This window comes from Salvelinus fontinalis, unplaced genomic scaffold, assembly GCF_029448725.1.
Source record: "Salvelinus fontinalis isolate EN_2023a unplaced genomic scaffold, ASM2944872v1 scaffold_0032, whole genome shotgun sequence".
NCBI classification, from domain to species: Eukaryota; Metazoa; Chordata; class Actinopteri; order Salmoniformes; family Salmonidae; genus Salvelinus; species Salvelinus fontinalis.
Window position 1 is genome coordinate 591594 of NW_026600241.1, and position 20479 is coordinate 612072.

Sequence of the window (20479 nt, forward strand, 5' to 3'; positions counted from 1 at the left end):
GACACCTATAAAGGGGACGGGACACCTATTAAGAGGATGGCGGGAGTGGACACCTATTAAGGAGAGGGGACATCTATTAAGAGAATGGAGGGAGAGGACATGACTAACCTTTTTTTCTCTGCCTGTGGCTGACCAATGACACATCACATCCAGGAAGTGGACAACTACTGTATATACACTCGTTCTCATTCTACTATAATACACCCTCTTCATTTCATTTCAGTAGATTTCAAATTATTTCAGGTCATTTCAGTTGATTTCAACTGATTTCAGGGCCTTTATTGTAACTGGGGGTTAACAAAGCTAATCTGAGAACAAGGCTTCCTAAATTCTATCAGCATATCGAATGCGTGACACGGGCTGGTAGCATTCTGGAACATTGCTACTCTAACTTCCGCGATGCATACAAAGCCCTCCCCCGCCCTTCCTTCGGCAAATCTGACCACGACTCAATTGACCAAGACAGAAACTAAAACAGGAAACGCCCGTGCTCAGGTCTATCCAACGCTGGTCTGACCAATTGGATTCCACACTTCAAGATTGCTTGGATCACGTGGACTGGGTACAACATCACCAATGCACTTGCAAATAAACTCGCTCACTGAGTCAGCTCAGTGTTACTGATGTATACGCTGACTCAGTGAGCGAGTTTATTAGCAAGTGCATTGGTGATGTTGTACCCACTGTGACTATTAAAACCTTCCCTAACTAGAAACCGTGGATTGATGCCAGCATTCGCGCAAAACTGAAAGCGCGAACCACCGCTTTTAATCATGGCAAGGCGACTGGAAACATGACTGAATACAAACAATGTAGCTATTCCCTCCGCAAGGCAATCAAACAAGCAAAGCGTCAGTATAGAGACAAAGTAGAGTCGCAATTCAACAGCTCAAACACGAGACGTGTGTGGCAGGGTCTACAGTCAGCCACGGATTACAAAAAGAAAACCAGCACCGTCGCGGACATCGACGTCTTGCTCCCAGACAAATTAAACAACTTCTTTGCTCGCTTTGAGGATAATACAGTGCCACTGACACGGCCCGCTACCAAAGCCTGTGGGCTCTCCTTCATAGTGGCCAACGTGAGTAAAACATTTAAACGTGTTAACCCTCGCAAGGCTGCCGGCCCAGACGGCAACCCTAGCCACGTACTCAGAGCATGTGCAGACCAGCTGGCTGGTGTGTTTATGGACATATTCAATCAATCCCTATCCCAGACCGCTGTGCCCACATGCTTCAAGATGACCACCACTGTTTCTGTTCCAGGAAAGCTAAGGTAACTGAACTAAATTACTAACACCACGTAGCACTCACTTCTGTCATCCTGAAGTGCTTTGAGAGACTAGTCAAGGATCATATCACCTCCACCCTACCTGATACCCTAGACCCACTCCAATTTGCTTACCGCCCCAATAGGTCCACAGACGACGCAATCGCCATCACACTGCACACTTCCCTATCCATCTGGACAAGAGGAATACCTATGTAAGAATGCTGTTCATTGTCTACAGCTCAGCATTTAACACCATAGTACCTTCAAAACTCGTCATTAAGCTCGAGACCCTAGGTCTCGACCCCGCACTGTGCAACTGGGTCTTGGTCTTTCTGACGGGCCGCCCCCAGGTGGTGAGGGTAAGAAACAACATCTCCACCCCGCTGATCCTCAACACTGGGGCGCCACAAGGGTGAGATCCCTGCCCTCTCCTGTACTCCCTGTCCACCCATGACTGCGCCTCCAACTCAATCATCAAGTTTGCAGATGACACTACAGTGGTGGGCTTGATTACCAACAACAACGAGACGACCTACAGCGAGGAGGTGAGGGCCCTCGGAGTGTGGTGTCAGGAAAATAACCTCACACTCAACGTCAACAAAGCAAAAGAGATGATTGTGGACTTCAGGAAACAGCAGAGGGAGCACCTCCCTATCCACATCGATGGGACAGTAGTGGAGAAGGTGGAAAGTTTTAATTCCTCGGCGTACACATCACAGACTAACTGAAATGGTCCACCCACACAGACAGTGTGGTGAAGAAGTGAGGTGCCTTTTCAGGTGAAGTGCCTCTTCAACCTCAGGGGGCTGAAGAAATTTGGCTTGTCACCTAAAGCACTCAGAGTTGTGTGATTCCTCAGGTTATAGTCAGGCCAGGTATAGTCTGAGTGGCAGTCTCTTTAGATAATCCACTCCCTGTACTCCATGTCATGTGCCAAAGAGACTGATACTCAAACTAGGCCAGGTAAGCATAATGTGGGAATTTCCTTTAACAATCAAGACGTGTTAATTTCCAAAGAATCTAGCAGGATTGCGAAACATGTCGATCCTTCTGAAACTATGTTGCACTGTTTCATCAGCCAAGCGAAAATACAGTTACAGCTCTGTCACAAAAGTAGATTTTCCAGGTAACGTTTGCTTGTCTTCCTGTACCGTTTTTTTCTCTCTTCTTGGCAGACACTCTAATTGACTGTTTGCATGGATACACCCGATGCCAGACACCTTCCCTAACTGCTAATTAACTGCTGCCAGCTACCATACCTGCTGTACCATACAGTAGCGGCAAGCAGTTTGGCTTAGTAGTTATGGAAAACATCTGGCATTGCTAGTATACCAATTCATTAACACATTCAGTAGCACTTACTCTATGTACAAATAGTACAGTTGAAGTCGGAAGTATACAAACACTTAGGTTGGAGTCATTAAAACTTGTTTTTCAACCACTCCACAAATGTCTTGTTAACAAACTATAGTTTTGGCAAAACTGTATCACAATTCCAGTGGGTCAGAAGTTTATATACAGTGTGTTGACTGTGCCTTTAAACAGCTTGGAAAATTCCAGAAAATTATGTCATGGCTTTAGAAGCTTCTGTTAGGCTAATTGACATCATTTGAGTCAATTGGAGGTGTACCTGTGGATTTATTTCTAGGCCTACCTTCAAACTCAGTGCCTCTTTGCTTGACATCATGGGAAAATCTAAAGAAATCAGCCAAGACCTCATAAAAAAAATTGTAGACCTCCACGAGTCTGGTTCATCCTTGGGAGCAATTTCCAAACACCTGAAGGTACCACGTTCATCTGTACAAACAATAGTACGCAAGTATAAACATCATGGGACCACGCAGCCATCATACCGCTCAGGAAGGAGACGCGTTCTGTCTCCAAGAGATGAACGAACTTTGGTGCGAAAAGTGCAAATCAATCCCAGAACAACAGCAAAGGACCTTGTGAAGATGCTGGAGGAAACAGGTACAAAAGTATCTATATCCACAGTAAAACAAGTCCTATATCGACATAACCTGAAAGGAAGGAAAGGAAGGAAGGAAGAAGCCACTGCTCAAAACTGCCATAAAAAAGCCAGACTATGGTTTGCAACTGCACATGGGGACAAAGATTGTAATTTTTGGAGAAATGTCCTCTGGTCTGAAGAAACAAAAATAGAATTGTTTGGCCATAATGACCATCATAATGTTTGAAGGAGAAAGGGGGAGGATTGCAAGCCAAAGAACACCATCCCGACCGTGAAGCACGCGGGTGGCAGCATCATGTTGTGGGGGTGCTTTGCTGCAGGAGGAACTGGTGAAATTCTTAAAATAGATGTCATCATGAGGATGGAAAATTATGTGGATATATTGAAGCAACATCTCAAGAAATCAGTCAGGAAGTTAAAGCTTGGTCGCTTGGTCGCAAATGGGTGTTCCAAATGGACAATGACGCCAAGCATACTTCCAAAGTTGTAGCAAAATGGCTTGAGGACAACAAAGTAAACATATTGGAGTGGCCATGACAAAGCCCTTACCTCAATCCTATTGAAAATTTGCAGGAAGAACTGAAAAAAACATTTGCGAGGAAGGAGGCCTACAAACCTGCCTCAGTTACACCAGCTCTGTCAGGAGGAATGGGACAAAATTCACCCAACTTATTGTGGGAAGCTTGTAGAAGGCTACCTAAAAGGCTACCTAAAACGTTTGACCCAAGTTAAACAATTTAAAGGCAATGCTACAAATACTAATTGAGTGTATGTTAACTTCTGACCCACTGAGAATGTGATGAAAGAAATAAAAGCTGAAATAAATCATTCTTTCTACTATTATTCTGACATTTCATTCTTAAAATAAAGTGGTGGTCCTAACTGACCTAAAACAGGGAATTTTTACTCAGATTAAATGTCAGGGATTGTGAAAAACTGAGTTTAAATGTATTTGGCTAAGGTGTATGTACAGTCGTGGCCAAAAGTTTTGAGAATGACACAAATATAAATTTTCACCAAGTCTGCTGCCTCAGTGTCTTTAGATATTTTTGTCAGATATTACTATGGAATACTGAAGTATAATTACACGCACTTCATAAGTGTCAAAGGCTTTTATTGACAATTACATTAAGTTGATGCAGAGAGTCAATATTTGCAGTGTTGACCCTTCTTTTTCAAGAACTCTGCAATCCGCCGTGGCATGCTGTCAATTAACTTCTGGGCCACATCCTGACTGATGGCAGCCCATTCTTGCATAATCAATGCTTGGAGTTTGTCAGAATTTGTGGGTATTTGTTTGTCCACCCGCCTCTTGAGGATTGATCACAAGTACTCAATGGGATTAAGGTCTGGGGAGTTTCCTGGCCATGGGCCCAAAATATCGATGTTTTGTTCCCCGAGCCACTTAGTTATCACTTTTGCCTTATGGCAAGGTGCTCCATCATGCTGGAAAAGGCATTGTTCGTCACCAAATTGTTACTGGATGGATGGGAGAAGTTGCTCTCTGAGGATGTGTTGTTGGTACCATTCTTTATTCATGGCTGCGTTCTTAGGCAAAATTATGAGTTAGCCCACTCCCTTGGCTGAGAAGCAACCCCACACATGAATGGTCTCAGGATGCTTTCCTGTTGGCATGACACAGGACTGATGGTAGCGCTCACCTTGTCTTCTCCAGACAAGCTTTTTTTCCAGATGCCCCAAACAATCGGAAAGGGGATTCATCAGAGAAAATGACTTTACCCCTGTCCTCAGCAGTCCAATCCCTGTACCTTTTGCAGAATATCAGTCTGTCCCTGATGTTTTTCCTGGAGAGAAGTGGCTTCTTTGCTGCCCTTCTTGACGCCAGGCCATCCTCCAAAAGTCTTTACCTCACCGTGCGTGCCGATGCACTCACACTTGCCTGCTGCCATTCCTGAGCAAGCTCTGTAATGGTGGTGCCCCGATCCCGCAGCTGAATCAACTTTAGGAGACGATCCTGGCGCTTGCTGGACTTTCCTGGGCGCCCTGAAGCCTTCTTCACAACAATTGAACCGCTCTCCTTGAAGTTCTTGATGATCCGATAAATGGTTGATTTAGGTGCAATCTTACTGGCAGCAATATCCTTGCCTGTGAAGCCCTTTGTGTGCAAAGCGATGATGACGGCACGTGTTTCCTTGCAGGAACCATGGTTGACAGAGGAAGAACAATGATTCCAAGCACCACCCTCCTTTTGAAGCGTCCAGTCTGTTATTCAAACTCAATCAGCATGACAGAGTGATCTCCAGCCTTGTCCTCGTCAACACTCACACCTGTTAACGAGAGAATCACTGACATGATGTCAGCTGGTTCTTTTGTGGCAGGGCTGAAATGCAGTGGAAATGTTTTTGGAGGATTCAGTTCATTTGCATGGCAAAGAGGGACTTTGCAATTAATTGCAATTCATCTGATCACTCTTCATAACATTATGGAGTATATGCAAATTGCCATCATTTAAACTGAGGCAGCAGACTTTGTGAAAATGAATATGTGTAATTCTCAAAACTTTTGGCCACGACTGTAAACTTCCGACTTCAACTGTATGTCCAAATGTTCAATATTGCTACAATTTCTCAATCATGTCAAATAAGTGATTCAAGGAAGGGGATAAAGTAAGGATGCATCCTTCAAGTTTTAAAATAGGACTAAATTATCCCATTGAGAGGTACAGGGAGATCACCTGCTTACAGATGTAGGATCTTAATTTGACCAGTATTGTCGCAGCAAAATAATCCTGCAGCAACAGGATGTTAAATCCATAATGTTGCTTGACTGGTGGTTAGGCTATTAGCTGGGCAAAATTAGGCTACATTAAAAGTGCAAGACTGTAAATATGTTAATAACTGTTAATACATTAACTGTTAATACTGCTGTGTGTTATTGCGTGTTTTCAGTTAATTTATGTAAATCATGAGGCTCATCTGGAGGGAAACCAAAGTCATTCCACTACCCAAGAGTGGTGAAGCAGCCTTTACTGGTTCTAACAACAGACATATCAGCTTCAAATCAAATCAAATTTTATTTGTCACATGCGCCGGATACAACACCTGACAGTGAAATGTTTACTTACAAGCCCTTAACCAACAATGCAGTTTTAAGAAAAGTGTTAAGAAAATAGATAAGTAAAAAAAAAGTGCTGCACTGACACAAATGACTGATGATTGGTTCAAAGAAATTGATAGTAAGAAGAATGTGGGAGCTGTGCTATTAGATTTCAGTGCAGCCTTTGATATTATTGACCATAACCTATTGTTGAGAAACATATGTTTTATGGTTTTTCAGGCTTCTCTAATGCCAAACATATAGGGTGTGGTGTACCACAGGGCAGCTCTCTAGGCCCTCTTTTCTATTTTTGGACCCCAGGAGGAGTAGCTGCTTTTGTAACAGCTAAGGGGGATCCTTAAAAAATACCAAAAATAAAATTCTCAGCAACAAAAGAGTGATCCAATTAAGATCATATATATATGTACTTTGCCCAGCATTGAGAGCGATAATGGATATATAAAGAATACATAGTGAATAATGAATAACGATAACAAAAAACAAGGTAACAGTCCCCCAAGAATGATGGAGCCCTTGGGCCAATTAGCCAATTAGTGACAACAATTCAAACTAGACTATAATGACAGCAACAAAACATGTTTCCATTGTAGCGCCACCGTGTGGTCGATATGAATGTTCTTGCATATGTTGAGTCTTGACAGTGTTTGCAACATGTGTACCAAATTGTGTTACAATACAAATATCCTTGACTGATTTATATGCATTTATGTGCCAGACCACGCCCACATAAATGTTTATTGATCAATAGTGGCCATGTTGTTTTAGGTACTAGTCTGGAAATTATTGAATTGAGGGTCCTTTGTCCATAGATGCCACATATCAAGTTTTGTAATGATCGGTCCTTCGGCCAGAGGAGTAGAGTTTTAAGTGTTTTTCTAAACATTCTAAATGGAGGAAAATCCATCATGGCAGATCTTATAGGTCCCCTGATGCAAATGTGTTCCTTGTGAGGAGAGGGACCTATGTACCGAATGTCATGACTTGTAGGTCAAACAGTGAGGGGTGTGATCTTTCAAAGTTTGCATTTTCAATCGCTTGGTGTAGCGTCACCATCTGGCCAATCGGTGTAATTTTGTAAATGCCGGATCTCTATGGCAAGATGCATCATTCACGCAAGTTTTGTCAAAATGGGGCCAGTGCTGTCTGAGATATGGCGTGTGACGAACGTACGAACGTACTAACAGACGGAGACAGGTCCACAGTCCCCTCCCAGATTTCAACGTGGGGACAATGAACACAAACAGGAAGATGAGTAAATAAAGGGGGGTTAGGTAATCTGCTTACCTTCCCCAGTAGGACGCCCATCTTGTGTCTCCAGCGTCCCTTGTTGAGTGATGCCACTCTGATCCACAGGTTGAGCTGGGAGTTGTACATCCACACGTCTCTGCCATTGATACGACCCCCTGGAACACACAAACGCAGACACACACAACACTGTTAGCCTGGAGTCTGTATGACTCTGGTCGTGTTAGCCTGGAGTCTGTGTGACTCTGGTTGGTGCTAGTCTGGAGTTTGTTAGCCCGGAGTCCGTTAGCCCGGAGTCCGTTAGCCTGGAGTCTGTGTGACTCTGGTTGGTGCTAGCCTGGAGTCTGCTAGCCCGGGGAGTCTGCTAGCCCGGAGTCTGCTAGCCCGGAGTCCGTTAGCCCGGAGTCCGTTAGCCTGGAGTCTGTGACTCTGGTCGGTGTTAGCCTACTCAGCTAAAGCCTAGACATTAACACTGGGAGGTATAGCACAAAGGTCTCAGGCAAGGTGACTCATTATATGAGAGTACAGTTCACCGAACCACCTCTGCTACACCAGGGTTTCAACTTTGTCATTTTGTTGTCTTGTCATTGTTTTCTTTGGCTGTTTTTACGCATCTGAAAACTGTATTGCCTGAGAGCAGAACCCAAAACCAGAATCATTCCTAAATTCAGTCCTTGGTGCCAAATCAATCCAAATTGATCTAATAAAAACATGTCTTCATAAATAGAATAAGTTGATCTTGAACAACATCCAAACTGTTCATGGGTTATGTATTTGGGCTCAAATGTCAAGGTCACATTTAGTAAGGCACAGCGGACACTGTCTAATCTAAGTAAAACATTTGAGCTAGGCTTTATGGGTAATCCTGCTGATCAAAGTCTACTCTGACATTGAGCAAACAAAAACACACACGCAACCTGACTTAAAAAAAATAAGAAATTACAGGGCTTTCAAATACAACACACACATAAACACACACACAGACACACACCCTGGCCTATTACAACACTATAAAAGAGAAACAGGATCTCTTTGTTCTTTATAAAGCAGCAGTTGGATGATTCTCTACTCCCTGTCTCTGGGCAAACATGTACTTTAAGGAACAGTTTTTTTTCTCTCTTCTCCTTGGCGAGAAGCAACAACAACGTGTAGCTAAGCCAATCAGGTTGCAGACATGTTGCTAGCAAGCTCTGACACAATACATTCTCTCTCTCTCTCTCTCTCTCTCTCTCTCTCTCTCTCCCTCTCTCTCTCTCTCTCTCTCTCTCTCTCTCTCTCTCCCTCTCTCTCTCTCCCTCTCTCTCTCTCTCTCTCTCTCTCTCTCTCTCTCTCTCTCAGCACCTGCCTGATGTTACTGCACAGCCTGAGTCAATCAAAAGGCCCCAGTGATCCTTGTAAAAACAAAGACATCACTAAACCAACAGGCCGTTTTTGCTAACACAATAAAAACAACAGAATAGATTCAGGGGTAAAGAGACAGATCAACAAATCATGTTTTACTATTTTGATGTTTAACATGACTATGTTTTCGAGGGAAGTGAAGAAGTAGGTCAAGTTTTTCGAGAGTACATGAGTTCCCTCTGACTTGATATGAAGATGTTGGGAGATTGACATGAATGCTGAGTGTCATAAAATGAAAACCCTCATCAAAATCATCCTACTGGCTCAGGGCAAACTGATTTCTTCTAAACAAACAGCTGGTTCAGTGTTTGTGAAGCTGTGTTGAGAAAGAGAGAAAGAAAGAAAGAAAGAAAGAAAGAAAGAAAGAAAGAAAGAAAGAAAGAAAGAAAAAGAGAGAGAGAGAGTGTGAGAGAGAGAGAGAGAGATAGAGAGAGAGAGAGAAATAGAGCGAGAGAGAGAGAGAGAGAGAGAGAGAGAGAGAAAGAGAGTACAGGAGAAAATATTAACCAGGGGGCCATGGATGTTAGCCAGACACAGCATCAACAGAATCACAAAACAACGATATGAACAATAACAACCCAGTGGACACACGTTGGCTGAATCAACGTTGTTTCCAAGTCATTTCAATGAAATTACGTTAAACCAACGTGGAAAACACATTGAATTGACATCTGTGCCCAGTGGGAAGCAACTAAATCAGATGATAAGTCATATTCATGACCGTGACCAGTATAATCATGTGTCTTAACGACAATATATTCTACATCAAATATAATTGCTAAGCTGGTAAACATTAAGATCAGAAGCCCCAACCCCTACACACCTGCTCCAACTGCGGAGCAGCTGAATTAACAAAAAGACTTCATACAATGCTTGGGCTTATCTCGTAACAATGAAATGAAATGATTTCTCAATCCGTCACGGTCTGTTGGGCTTAGAATGGGTGTTTACCCATAATTAAGGAAGGGTGGCTATAGAGCCTCAGAGACTGGCTGTGTACTGTAGTGAGCAGCAACATAACCCCAGAGACTGGCTGTGTACTGTAGTGGGCAGCAACATAACCCCAGAGACTGGCTGTGTACTGTAGTGGGCAGCAACATAACCTTAGAGACTGGCTGTGTACTGTAGTGGGCAGCAACATAACCCCAGAGACTGGCTGTGTACTGTAGTGGGCAGCAACATAACCCCAGAGACTGGCTGTGTACTGTAGTGGGCAGCAACATAACCCCAGAGACTGGCTGTGTACTGTAGTGGGCAGCAACATAACCTTAGAGACTGGCTGTGTACTGTAGTGGGCAGCAACATAACCCCAGAGACTGGCTGTGTACTGTAGTGGGCAGCAACATAACCCCAGAGACTGGCTGTGTACTGTAGTGGGCAGCAACATAACCCCAGAGACTGGCTGTGTACTGTAGTGGGCAGCAACATAACCCCAGAGACTGGCTGTGTACTGTAGTGGGCAGCAACATAACCTTAGAGACTGGCTGTGTACTGTAGTGGGCAGCAACATAACCCCAGAGACTGGCTGTGTACTGTAGTGGGCAGCAACATAACCTCAGAGACTGGCTGTGTACTGTAGTGGGCAGCAACATAACCTCAGAGACTGACTGTGTACTGTAGTGGGCAGCAACATAACCTCAGAGACTGGCTGTGTACTGTAGTGGGCAGCAACATAACCCCAGAGACTGGCTGTGTACTGTAGTGGGCAGCAACATAACCCCAGAGACTGGCTGTGTACTGTAGTGGGCAGCAACATAACCTCAGAGACTGGCTGTGTACTGTAGTGGGCAGCAACATAACCTTAGAGACTGGCTGTGTACTGTAGTGGGCAGCAACATAACCCCAGAGACTGGCTGTGTACTGTAGTGGGCAGCAACATAACCCCAGAGACTGGCTGTGTACTGTAGTGGGCAGCAACATAACCTCAGAGACTGGCTGTGTACTGTAGTGGGCAGCAACATAACCCCAGAGACTGGCTGTGTACTGTAGTGGGCAGCAACATAACCCCAGAGACTGGCTGTGTACTGTAGTGGGCAGCAACATAACCCCAGAGACTGGCTGTGTACTGTAGTGGGCAGCAACATAACCCCAGAGACTGGCTGTGTACTGTAGTGGGCAGCAACATAACCTCAGAGACTGTCTGTGTACTGTAGTGGGCAGCAACATAACCCCAGAGACTGGCTGTGTACTGTAGTGGGCAGCAACATAACCTTAGAGACTGGCTGTGTACTGTAGTGGGCAGCAACATAACCCCAGAGACTGGCTGTGTACTGTAGTGGGCAGCAACATAACCCCAGAGACTGGCTGTGTACTGTAGTGGGCAGCAACATAACCTTAGAGACTGGCTGTGTACTGTAGTGGGCAGCAACATAACCTCAGAGACTGGCTGTGTACTGTAGTGGGCAGCAACATAACCCCAGAGACTGGCTGTGTACTGTAGTGGGCAGCAACATAACCCCAGAGACTGGCTGTGTACTGTAGTGGGCAGCAACATAACCTCAGAGACTGGCTGTGTACTGTAGTGGGCAGCAACATAACCCCAGAGACTGGCTGTGTACTGTAGTGGGCAGCAACATAACCCCAGAGACTGGCTGTGTACTGTAGTGGGCAGCAACATAACCCCAGAGACTGGCTGTGTACTGTAGTGGGCAGCAACATAACCCCAGAGACTGGCTGTGTACTGTAGTGGGCAGCAACATAACCCCAGAGACTGGCTGTGTACTGTAGTGGGCAGCAACATAACCCCAGAGACTGGCTGTGTACTGTAGTGGGCAGCAACATAACCTCAGAGACTGGCTGTGTACTGTAGTGGGCAGCAACATAACCTCAGAGACTGGCTGTGTACTGTAGTGGGCAGCAACATAACCTTAGAGACTGGCTGTGTACTGTAGTGGGCAGCAACATAACCTCAGAGACTGGCTGTGTACTGTAGTGGGCAGCAACATAACCTTAGAGACTGGCTGTGTACTGTAGTGGGCAGCAACATAACCTCAGAGACTGGCTGTGTACTGTAGTGGGCAGCAACATAACCTTAGAGACTGGCTGTGTACTGTAGTGGGCAGCAACATAACCTCAGAGACTGGCTGTGTACTGTAGTGGGCAGCAACATAACCTCAGAGACTGGCTGTGTACTGTAGTGGGCAGCAACATAACCCCAGAGACTGGCTGTGTACTGTAGTGGGCAGCAACATAACCCCAGAGACTGGCTGTGTACTGTAGTGGGCAGCAACATAACCCCAGAGACTGGCTGTGTACTGTAGTGGGCAGCAACATAACCTCAGAGACTGGCTGTGTACTGTAGTGGGCAGCAACATAACCTCAGAGACTGGCTGTGTACTGTAGTGGGCAGCAACATAACCCCAGAGACTGGCTGTGTACTGTAGTGGGCAGCAACATAACCCCAGAGACTGGCTGTGTACTGTAGTGGGCAGCAACATAACCTCAGAGACTGGCTGTGTACTGTAGTGGGCAGCAACATAACCTCAGAGACTGGCTGTGTACTGTAGTGGGCAGCAACATAACCCCAGAGACTGGCTGTGTACTGTAGTGGGCAGCAACATAACCCCAGAGACTGGCTGTGTACTGTAGTGGGCAGCAACATAACCTTAGAGACTGGCTGTGTACTGTAGTGGGCAGCAACATAACCTTAGAGACTGGCTGTGTACTGTAGTGGGCAGCAACATAACCTTAGAGACTGGCTGTGTACTGTAGTGGGCAGCAACATAACCTCAGAGACTGGCTGTGTACTGTAGTGGGCAGCAACATAACCCCAGAGACTGGCTGTGTACTGTAGTGGGCAGCAACATAACCCCAGAGACTGGCTGTGTACTGTAGTGGGCAGCAACATAACCTCAGAGACTGGCTGTGTACTGTAGTGGGCAGCAACATAACCCCAGAGACTGGCTGTGTACTGTAGTGGGCAGCAACATAACCCCAGAGACTGGCTGTGTACTGTAGTGGGCAGCAACATAACCTCAGAGACTGGCTGTGTACTGTAGTGGGCAGCAACATAACCTCAGAGACTGGCTGTGTACTGTAGTGGGCAGCAACATAACCTCAGAGACTGGTGAGAAAAACCAAATGTGTTGGTTTAATTTTTTCATTCAGCCACGCCGGTTTATTGGTTGCATTCATGTTGCCCATTGACAAACCTCTGAGGTGCTGAGACTATTATCAATATATAGGCTAGTGTTTGATGCTGATGTCACAGAACGGACAGGAGCTGCTGTATGTCCCAGTCCTCTCAAATGTCCTGATTTCCCTTCTGTCCACCGATAGGAATAAATAAAAAAATGGGGGGGGTGTGAAAACGATGGCTGCCATCTGACAATTATTTTCGGTGAAGACGGAGGACAGGACAAAGTAGATGGAGGCATAGTAAACAGCCTTTACATTTTTTCAATTTAACGAGGCAGGTCAGTTAAGAACAAAATCTTATTTACAATGACGGCCTACACTGGCCAAACCCTAACCCGGACGACGCTGGGACAATTGCGCGCCGCCCCACGGCCAGTTGTGATACAGCCCGGGATTGAACCAGGGTCTGTAGTGACGCCTCTAGTACTGAGATGCAGTGCCTTAAACCGCTGCGCCACTCGGGAGCCCTCTACAGGCTACCACACTCTGGCTCCTGTCTATCTCCATAGAACAAACAGAGTATATGATAAGAACCCGTTTTCAAGACAAAATGAAACAAATAAACTTCAAATACTTTAAAGTGCACCATGATGTTGAAATTACTCATTAGGCTTCCAGGTCTGTTCTCTCAGGAAGGAAGTGTTGTTCACCCTCCTACACAGGAGGACGGACCGTGGCGTTAAAAACACCCCTTAGGAAAAGTCAAGGAGAGGGGCATGCCGAGACACAGGATGAAAAGGTGATTTATTGGACAGCTTTCTCAGAAATGTGTGTACAGTTCAGTAGATCATTACATTTTATCTTTGACTTATTCTGAACATTCCAACTACTGTCAAATACAATCAATGGTGTCTTTAGGAATTCCTGGATTTGTAAGAATCCAGCGAAATTAGTTTTCCCTGGAAAAGAGGGAAGGGGAGAGAGAGAGAGAGAGAGAAGGAGAGGGAAGGAGAGAGAGAGAAAGAGTCAGAGAGGGAAGGAGAGAGCGAGAGAGGGAAGGAGAGAGCGAGAGAGAGAGAGAGAGAGAGCAAGAGGAAGGAGAAAGAAGGAGAGAGAGGGAAGGAGCGAGGAAGGAGAGAGAGAGAGAGAGAGAGGGAAGGAGAGAGCGAGAGAGGGAAGGAGAGAGCGAGAGAGGGAAGGAGAGCGCGAGAGAGAGAGCAAGAGAAGGAAGGAGAGAAAGAAGGAGAGGGAGAGATAGAGAGAGGGAGAGTAGAGAGAGGGAGAGGGAAGGAGAGAGAGAGAGAGAGAGAGAGAGAGAGAGAGAGAGAGGGTCATAAATAAGGAGGAATGAGTGACCCGAAAGAGAGAGGGAGATGAGAGGGAGGGAGAGAGGGGGACATTATGTTGACATTTCCAGGCATGGCTTGTGGGTAGATTGATAGCGCACACTTGAGGACATGTAGAGCACAAGATATAAACACTGAACTCTTTCCCTCTAGGCCAGACTGTGAACTTACAGGGAAAGATATTAACACTGAACTCTTTCCCTCTAGGCCAGACTGTGAACTTACAGGGAAAGATATAAACACGGAACTCTTTCCCTCTAGGCCAGACTGTGAACTTACAGGGAAAGATATAAACACTGAACTCCCTCTAGGCCAGACTGTGAACTTACAGGGAAAGATATAAACACTGAACTCCCTCTAGACCAGACTGTGAACTTACAGGGAAAGATATAAACACTGAACTCCCTCTAGGCCAGACTGTGAACTTACAGGGAAAGATATAAACACTGAACTCCCTCTAGGCCAGACTGTGAACTTACAGGGAAAGATATAAACACTGAACTCCCTCTAGGCCAGACTGTGAACTTACAGGGAAAGATATAAACACTGAACTCCCTCTAGGCCAGACTGTGAACTTACAGGGAAAGATATAAACACTGAACTCCCTCTAGGCCAGACTGTGAACTTACAGGGAAAGCCTGAGGTATGGCATTACATTGGAACCCATGCAGTCAGGGACATTATCCTACTACTGCCCTGTTAAACTTGGGCCCAGTGAGGCTTTAAAAAGGGCAGTCTGCGCCACACTTGGTCAGCACACTTCTCCCAGTACTAACCAGCCCGGTCAAAAGGCTATAAAGGCCCTGGGTAGAAGTTCCCCATTGGCACAGATCTAGGAACAGCTTACTTTCTGTAAATCCTAACCTCAACCATTAGAGGGTAAGACTCAGACTGACCATAGATCAGCGTTTATGAGCAATTTTATCCTCGAAAGCTATAAAGCGCAAAGAGCCGTGTGACCCTGACTCTTGGCCAATGGGAAGAGATGGAATGAGTGAGCTGGCCAATAAGGGCCTCCCTGGGCACCGCGCCTGCAGATTCTGTCCAGATGTTGCTCTCACATTTTCCTCTTATAAAATAAAAAGACATGGCAAACATTACATTACTCCCTGTTCTTCACTCCACAGAGAGGGAAGACATAGCTGAGTACTCTACAGCTGTGTCTCAATAGGCTGTAAAATAAATATTCCCTTAGCTGGTCTCCTTTCTTGAATGACTGAGTGTTTCCCTTTTCCTGGTCGGATCAGCAATTCCTGTCTCTATTAATGGCCATCTGGACTGGAAAGATAGGTGATAGTGATAGGTAGAGCCCCTTCCGATCCTTCTAGCTATCTCTAGTCATTCAGCAGATAACACAAGGGAAGGATGTTACTACAACTAACCAATTGAAGCAGATGGCTCCCATGTATACTTCCTGGTATTTCCTGATCTCTTTCATGACACAACCAATTCATGATGATATATTCCATGACTGATCGTTGTTTAGGATGGCAGACTGTCAGCCAACAGACGAGGAGCTCACCTGAGACCAGGATGTCATTGCGGAGGGCACAGACGGCGTACTCTGACTTGGTGAACTCTGGGAGCTTGGCCAGGGCCTTCCACTCTCCCGTCACAGGGTCGTAACACTCTGTGTAGGGCAGGTTGAACCCTCCCACCCGCTCACAGCCCCCCACCACCACAATCACCTCTGAGTAGCCAGTCGACCTGCATATAGAGGGATGGAGGAAGGTGGAGAGAGGGAGATGGAAGGAGGGGAGAGAGAGAAAGCGAGAGAGGACAGTAATAAACCAACTATACAGTAACAAGACTCATCAAAATAAACCTAACACTAGTCGCTGTGGAGAAATAAGACAGCACAGAAAGACTACACAGAACAACATTACACAACACAGCTCCACTCCAGAGGAACACAGACAACACAGCTCCACTCCAGAGGAACACAGACAAAACACAGCTCCACCCCAGAGGAACACAGACAAAACACAGCTCCACCCCAGAGGAACACAGACAAAACACAGCTCCACCCCAGAGGAACACAGACAAAACACAGCTCCACCCCAGAGGAACACAGACAAAACACAGCTCCACTCCAGAGGAACACAGACAAAACACAGCTCCACCCCAGAGGAACACAGACAAAACACAGCTCCACCCCAGAGGAACACAGACAAAACACAGCTCCACCCCAGAGGAACACAGACAAAACACAGCTCCACCCCAGAGGAACACAGACAAAACACAGCTCCACTCCAGAGGAACACAGACAAAACACAGCTCCACTACAGAGGAACACAGACAAAACACAGCTCCACCCCAGAGGAACACAGACAAAACACAGCTCCACCCCAGAGGAACACAGACAAAACACAGCTCCACTCCAGAGGAACACAGACAAAACACAGCTCCACCCCAGAGGAACACAGACAACACAGCTCCACCCCAGAGGAACACAGACAAAACACAGCTCCACCCCAAAGGAACACAGACAAAACACAGCTCCACTCCAGAGGAACATAGACAATGCAGGTGACTGTGAGAAAACGAGACAGCAATGAGACACAACTCAGCAACAGTACAATCCAGGCCAGTCAGTTTGAATCATGACTATAGTGAAAAAGAGAAGTTAGTACGCTTCACAGCGTAATTCACAACGTGTAATATGTCATACTTTATTCACATGATTGTACTTATCTACCTGGCAAAATACTCAAAATACACATTCTTCTCAAGAACAGAAATAACTTGCTAAAGCCCACTGAATATCAATGACCTCAGTAAACCATCTGAATGGTGCCCTATCTGCCTCACTGTTTGGAAAGCGCATGCCAGGGCTATGACGTGATCTCCTTCGGTTGGGGGGAGCGATTCACTGCAGCTCCACACTCTGTGGTACTGTCAACAATCCTTCATCCTTTATAATTCAACTTCAGAATATTCTAGCTCTAAATCAAACTCAATTACATTTGACCTTTATTTATACAGGGAGTCAATATGCTAGCCAACACACTTTCCCCATACCTTTCCAACTTTCTGTTTAAACATAGCACTGGTAATGATGAGTGCAGGTCATAGGTAAGAAGCTGAGATCAGGGGTGTGTGGAGCTAAACTCTGTTGGCAGGAGATGGAACTAGAGGTCACCGGGGCTAGACAGACAGACAGACAGACAGACAGACAGACAGACAGACAGACAGACATGCATACAGACAGACATGCATACAGACAGACATGCATACAGACAGACATACAGACAGACATGCATACAGACAGACAGACAGACAGACAGACAGACAGACAGACAGACAGAGACAGACAGACAGACAGACAGACAGACAGACAGACAGACAGACAGACAGCAGGCTCCACGCCTGTTCTGATCTGCCTGGATACTGACACGGTACTCTTGAGAGAGACACTTCACCTCCCTGCTAGCTAACTGGCACCCAGCGTCAAATAATACTTAACCCAGACAACGCCACAGACTGGAGAAAAGCACTGTTGAAACAAGTGATGTCTAAAAAGCAGACGTGTCTATGTGGCTTTAAAAACTTAAACTTATCCGCTAACACTCATCACACATACTCTAACATGTAACACAGAATACATAAAGACACATAAATACTCTAACATGTAACACAGATATACATAAATACACACACATACTCCAACATGTAACACAGAATACATAAAGACATCACACATACTCTAACATGTAACACAGAATACATAAAGACACATACATACTCTAACATGTAACACAGAATACATAAAGACACATAAATACTCTAACATGTAACACAGAATACATAAAGACATCACACATACTCTAACATGTAACACAGAATACATAAAGACATCACACATACTCTAACATGTAACACAGAATACATAAAGACACATAAATACTCTAACATGTAACACAGAATACATAAAGACACATACATACTCCAAAATGTAACACAGAATACATAAAGACATCACACATACTCTAACATGTAACACAGAATACATAAAGACACATAAATACTCTAACATGTAACACAGAATACATAAAGACACATACATACTCCAAAATGTAACACAGAATACATAAAGACACAAAAATACTCTAACATGTAACACAGATATACATAAATACACACACATACTCTAACATGTAACACAGAATAAATAAAGACACATAAATACTCTAACATGTAACACAGAATACATAAAGACATCAAACAGAAAATTATCTGTGGATGAACTCATCACACACACTCACATGGACCTATGTATATCGTACACAAACAAACATCCTTCAAATAATTCCTTATGGGCAAACAGGGCTGTATGTGACTCGCTGCTTCACTACTGCTATTAAAACTAGACCGAATGGTACGAATGGTTCAGGCTACAAAGGCTTGCAACATAGCAGTTATTCTGGCAGAAAACTACAACGTGTATGGACAAGCTCTTCCATGACACAATTTCATTACAAAACAGGATTATTAAACAAACCTTCCCTCAATGAAGGCTCTGTCTGCACAATAACACAGCAGGCACACATTCATGTTGTAACTCAAAATCATCTACTGTGGAAGAGAAAACAGTGGAGTACTGGGTCTGACACTCTTCCTCTTATCTTTCAGTCATCTCTGTTTTATGCTCTCTCTCTCTCTCCATCACTCTCTGTCTGTCTCTCTCATCTTTCTCTTCGCAGAGGCAAAGGTGGGTGGTTCTTTACTTGAGCCGAGAGCAAAGTGGCAGTGGTTTTTGTTTACAAACAGACATTCTTATCCTTCTTTTTAGAATTAAAAGTAAATCTCCATAAAATTATTGTGAAAGATGAGTGACAAGCCAAGAGGAATTAGAGATTACATATAATCTGTCTTCCAGTTGACTGGCAGGAAGAAGGAACTGTACTGTATTCAGTCACAACACTTCCTCATATTTGAGAGGTCCCTAGTGCCTTCAGGGCCTTACAATAAATAAAGGACTATTTGAAGGCATGAGGTGAATTCTGCCTTACCTAGATGTGTTGAATTGTACTATCCATAGAGCTGTGCCAAATACAATTCCCCTTCAGGGACAATGCAATTCTATTGAATTTAATTGACTGATCAAGTCTCTGAACTACACCTCCCAGCATCCCCTGCACAGTACCTGCGTGGGCGGGTCCTGGGGGACATCATCTCGTTGCCCAGTACGTGGTACCGCCGGGCCTCGTGGAGGAGCTGGTAGCACTCTGGCGCCGTCTGGATGATCTGGTCTCCTTCCACTGTCTGGACAAAGTAGTTTGGGTGCAGCAGGGGCAGCCGGACGTGGTGCAGCAGGTCCTTAAGCACGGGCCTCCGGGGCTCCACACTGTGGTACACCCAGCGCATCACCGCCTCAAACACCACCTCCTCCTTCCCGATGGCCAGTTCGTCACTGCAGATGTACTCCTCCAGCTCATCTCTCCTCAGGTCCAGGAACTCCTCGTGCTGGGCCACGTCAGGGAAGTTGGCCAGGGCGTACGAGCGGCAGCGGCTGGCCAGCTGTTTCAGAGCGTGGGCGTCGGCGAAGCGTTGGATGCCCAAGCAGTTGCAGGGGTCGAGCTGGTCTTCCAGGAACTTGGCGCAGGCGTCGCGGAGCGTGGAGATCTGGAAGAGGCTGGAGGTCTCGAAGAGGAACTGCACGTTGTCGGTGGTGATCTTGGCGCGGCCCGTGTAGACGTAGCTGAGGAAAGAGTCCATGGCCTCGGCCAGGATGCCGTTGATCTCCACCAGCATCTCACGTGACTCGCGGTGGTCATTGCAGAACATGGCACGGAAGTAGGAGGAACAGGCAGAGAGCACAGCGCGGTGGCAGGGGAACTCGCGGCCCTGCACGCTGATGACCACGTCGGTGAAGAGGCGGCTGTCGCGGAACTCGTTGAACACCTGCAAGATGGCCTCCGAGTGGGAGGAGCCGGATGAGAACTCCAGAACTTCATTACCGGTCAGGGTTTTGGAGTCCACTTCGAATACCTTGGAGGGATGAAACGAATGAGTTTAATTTAATTTTAAAGGCCTACTCTGTAACTTTTAATCTACAGTCAAAAGTGATAACCATGCACTGGTTTCTAAA

At 45.6% G+C, this 20479-nt stretch overlaps 1 protein-coding gene across 2 annotated transcripts in view; it reads right to left on the reverse strand.

Annotated features, from left to right (window-relative positions):
• The window catches only part of LOC129842324 (kelch-like protein 24), a 50504-nt gene that overhangs the window by 24413 nt on the left and 5612 nt on the right, over positions 1-20479 (reverse strand). For both annotated transcript variants that reach the window (XM_055910827.1, XM_055910828.1), the window contains exons 3-5: positions 19535-20379; positions 15911-16095; positions 7604-7722 (exon numbers count right to left, since the gene is read on the reverse strand). In XM_055910827.1, the coding sequence (XP_055766802.1) occupies positions 7604-7722; positions 15911-16095; positions 19535-20379 (1149 nt within the window). The remainder of the gene's footprint in view (positions 1-7603; positions 7723-15910; positions 16096-19534; positions 20380-20479) is intronic.